The 3,544-nt window shown below is 37.6% G+C and overlaps 1 protein-coding gene across 1 annotated transcript; it reads right to left on the bottom strand.

The window, feature by feature from the left end:
* Positions 1-706: 706 nt before the first annotated feature.
* On the bottom strand, positions 707-2,500 carry LOC112026645 (uncharacterized). The gene is made up of 2 exons (XM_024059334.1): positions 1,655-2,500; positions 707-1,603 (listed from the first exon to the last, which is right to left on the bottom strand). The coding sequence occupies exons 1-2, from the start codon at positions 2,498-2,500 to the stop codon at positions 707-709; spliced, it is 1,743 nt and encodes a 580-aa protein (XP_023915102.1).
* Positions 2,501-3,544: the final 1,044 nt, after the last annotated feature.

The following is a 3,544-nucleotide window of genomic DNA, read 5'->3' as shown; positions in this document are numbered from 1 at the left end:
GTTTGGAAGGTAACCTATTTATGAGATATACAGCAGTAAGAATACAATCCCCCCACATTTTCAAAGGCAAGGAAGAATGAAATCTCAAAGCTCTTGCAACATTTAAAATGTGTTGATGTTTTCTCTCAACAATTGCATTTTGTTGAGGGGTCTCAACACAAGTTAATTGATGTAAAATACCTTTTGATCTAAAAAAATCATTCATAAAAAACTCTGTGCCATTATCACTTCTAAGGCATTTAATCTTTGTATCAAATTGAGTTTCAACCATGTTAGAAAATTGTTCAATAAGAGCATGTGTTTCTGACTTAGATTTAAGTAAATAAACCCAAGTGCATCTAGAATAATCATCCACAATGGTGAGAAAGAACTTGTAACCTTTAACAGTTGGAACAGAAAAGGGCCCCCAAAGATCACAATGTATAAGATCAAAAGGACAATGGGAGACATGAGTGCTATTAGGAAAAGGTAACCTCTTTTGTTTAGCAAGATGACAAATGTCACAACAAGCTATTTTATTTGAATTCAAACCAAATACAGATTTATTGAGTAAAGACAATTTTGCATATGAAGGATGCCCTAAACGAAAATGCCACAAATCAGCATTATTGACAGAATTGATAACAGAAGGAATTGAAACAGATTTCTGTGAAGAGGCAGCAATACTAGATGATGAAGGAATTGAAACAGGTTGCTGAGGACTTTCTTATAGAAGATAAAGGCCTCTTGATGCTTTACCCAGTCCAATCATGTTCCAATTGGCCAGGTCCTGGATAAAGCACAAAGAACCAAAGAATATAAGGCAGCAAAAGCAAGTTTTAGTGAGTTGAGTGACAGATATGAGATTAAAAGTAAAAGAGGGAACACAAAGAACTCCATAGAAAGTGAGTTGATCTAAGATATGGACTATCCCTATGTGAGTAACTAAAGCCTTTTCTCCATTTGGTAAGTAAACAAAAGTGTTAATGGTGGAAGTGATAGATGACAAGCATGACACTGAATGGACCATGTGATCTGAAGCATCAGTGTCAATGATCCATTCATTTGCTTTATGAGCATGCCTATCAACTATATGGGCAGAAAAAATTGAATGAGTAAAATTTGGAGGCAACCAGAAGAGATTACCTGAAAAATTTGCAAGGTAAGGTGTGGAAGAACTAGCCCCTGCAGTAGCATTAGCACCATTTAATGGAGACAGAACTGAGGCAGCTTGGTAAGGAGGTTGAGAGTAGGCATTGGACTTGGAGGCAAGGAAGGAAAGCAGCTGCTCACACTGATTCTGAGTGATGGGACACTGAGGTGCTTTGAATTGAGGCTGTGACATGGTAGGCTGTGACATGGTTAGTTGAGGAGCATAATGCATCTGATCAGGTTGGTTAGCAAAGCTTTGCATAGGTTGAGAACCAACATTCCCAAAGCCATTATTGTTGCAAAAAAAACTTCCATACGAGCCATTTGCATTGCTAGAAACTTGATTAGCAGATGCCTTTCCTTTGTGTTTATATCCTGGGGGGTACCCATGCAATTTGTAACACTTGTCTGCTATATGACCAACAATTCCACAGTAAGTGCATACAGGCCTCTCCTTCCTTGAATTGCCATTCTTTCCACTTTGATTGCCATGAGTTACACCCTAGTTCCAGCTTTGATGAACCTGATTCCATCCTTGATGACCTTGAAATCCCTTTGAATTAGAATTATTAACATATAAGGCTGTTGGTTCGATGACCAAATCAGCTTGACCAACTTGCCTGCGCTTTTCTTCTTGCAAGATTAAAGAATATGCCTTGTTCAAAGCAGGTAATGGCTCAGTGATCAAAATCTGACTAGTAACAGTGGAATAACTGTCATTGAGTCCCATAAGAAAACGAAAAACTTGATCCTTTTGCTGAGCACATAGTTGATTTCTTTGGGAACCACAATTGCACACACAAGTACAAGTAGAAAAAGATTGATAATGCACAAGTTCATCCCATAAAATCTTAAATTTTGTGAAATAGGAACTCACCGACAAAGATCCTTGTGAAAGCTTCGAAATTTCTTTCTGAATTTCAAAGAATCTAGGAATGTTTGGTTGAGAGAACCTATCACGCATGTCAATCCACAATTCCCTTGCAGTATGAATGTACATAACACTTGTAGCTAGATCCTTGCTCAAGGAATTCACCATCCATGAGAGAATGGTGGTGTTTGCCCTATGCCATGCATTATACAGAGGATGAGAAAGATCAGGTGTGGAGATTGAACCATCAAGAAAGCCAAATTTATTTCTACCACTGAGAGATAGAAACACAGCCCTTGACCAACTAAGATAATTTTCTGGACCAATCAACGATTGGGAAACCAGAACAACATCAGATGGTGGAATGTAAAAAGGGCTTGAAGGATTGGTATTGGCATCCTCCATTGAAGGAGCTTGATTAGATGATCTGCAATTCACATTATCAGAAGTGTTTGGAAGTTTTTCAGAGTCTGAAGCATTGTTAGAGACGGAAGCCATTGATGAGCTATTGAAGCTTTGATACCATATAAAAGAATCTAGAAACTGCCTTGAGAGAAAAGAACTGAATCCCTTTGGTTAATTGGGAAAAATGAATTAAAGTTAAATTATAGTGAGGCTCTGTTTATATACACCCACTAACAGAGCAAGAGAGGGAAAACAAATCTAACTAACTTCTAACTAACTTTTAACAAACTAACCAATACTGATTTTACAGCTGTACAGCACTATTCACTCTCACGTGTCTACTTCCTCACGTGCCAATCACTTATGTGGAATGCAATCGTTTGTCTTCAATTTCCCTTTCTTCTTTTGCTTATACGTTCTGTCGTTTTGATCACTATTACACCTGAGTTGTTCTTCTTTCTTTGCTTCTGTGTTTCTTCGCTTCATTCCCTCTTTCTCAGTCACACTTTCGACATTACACCACCTCCAATTTTATCTTATTCATTTCTCTCTTTGGTCTCTACGATGAAGTTTCCCTCATTGCTCAACCTTATTTGTGTCAAAGCCGCATATGCATTTCAACCACCTTCAATGGCAACAACGAGGGATTTCGTTGGAGTAAGTGAAGAATTAGGAGCAACTAGGGGGAGTGGAAATTGGGGGTTTGGAGGAAGACATTTTGTGTTCAAGTTCTTTCTTCTAGGATCATGACTTTTACCACAATTTTGATTTAGCATACTTTGATTGACGACCTGCAGTCAGCCACATCAGAATTGTGGCAAAAATTGTGCCTACAAATTTTCTGTAGGGTTTTGAAAATTGATGGTTAATGTTCCTATTAATGGTAAACCAAAATTTCCTAATTTATTAAAGATATGGCACGTAGCACAACAGGAAATTACATATATAAAGACGTCAAAATGTGGAAAATAACTTCAGGAACGGATATGGTATTTCTTATAACAGTTATTGATCCATGTTCAAGTGCATGCAATTGGGAACAAGTGATATCGAAGCAATTTTAAGAAGTTATAAACAACTTCTAACACCGTAACAAATGTCATTTAAGCCCTAGGGAAAAAAAGACACACGAAATGA

This window comes from Quercus suber, unplaced genomic scaffold (genome assembly GCF_002906115.3).
Source record: "Quercus suber isolate HL8 unplaced genomic scaffold, Cork oak 2.0 scaffold_561, whole genome shotgun sequence".
Lineage (NCBI taxonomy): Eukaryota > Viridiplantae > Streptophyta > Magnoliopsida > Fagales > Fagaceae > Quercus > Quercus suber.
Note: the sequence above shows the minus strand (reverse complement) of the source record. Positions and strands in the feature narration are given on the sequence as shown.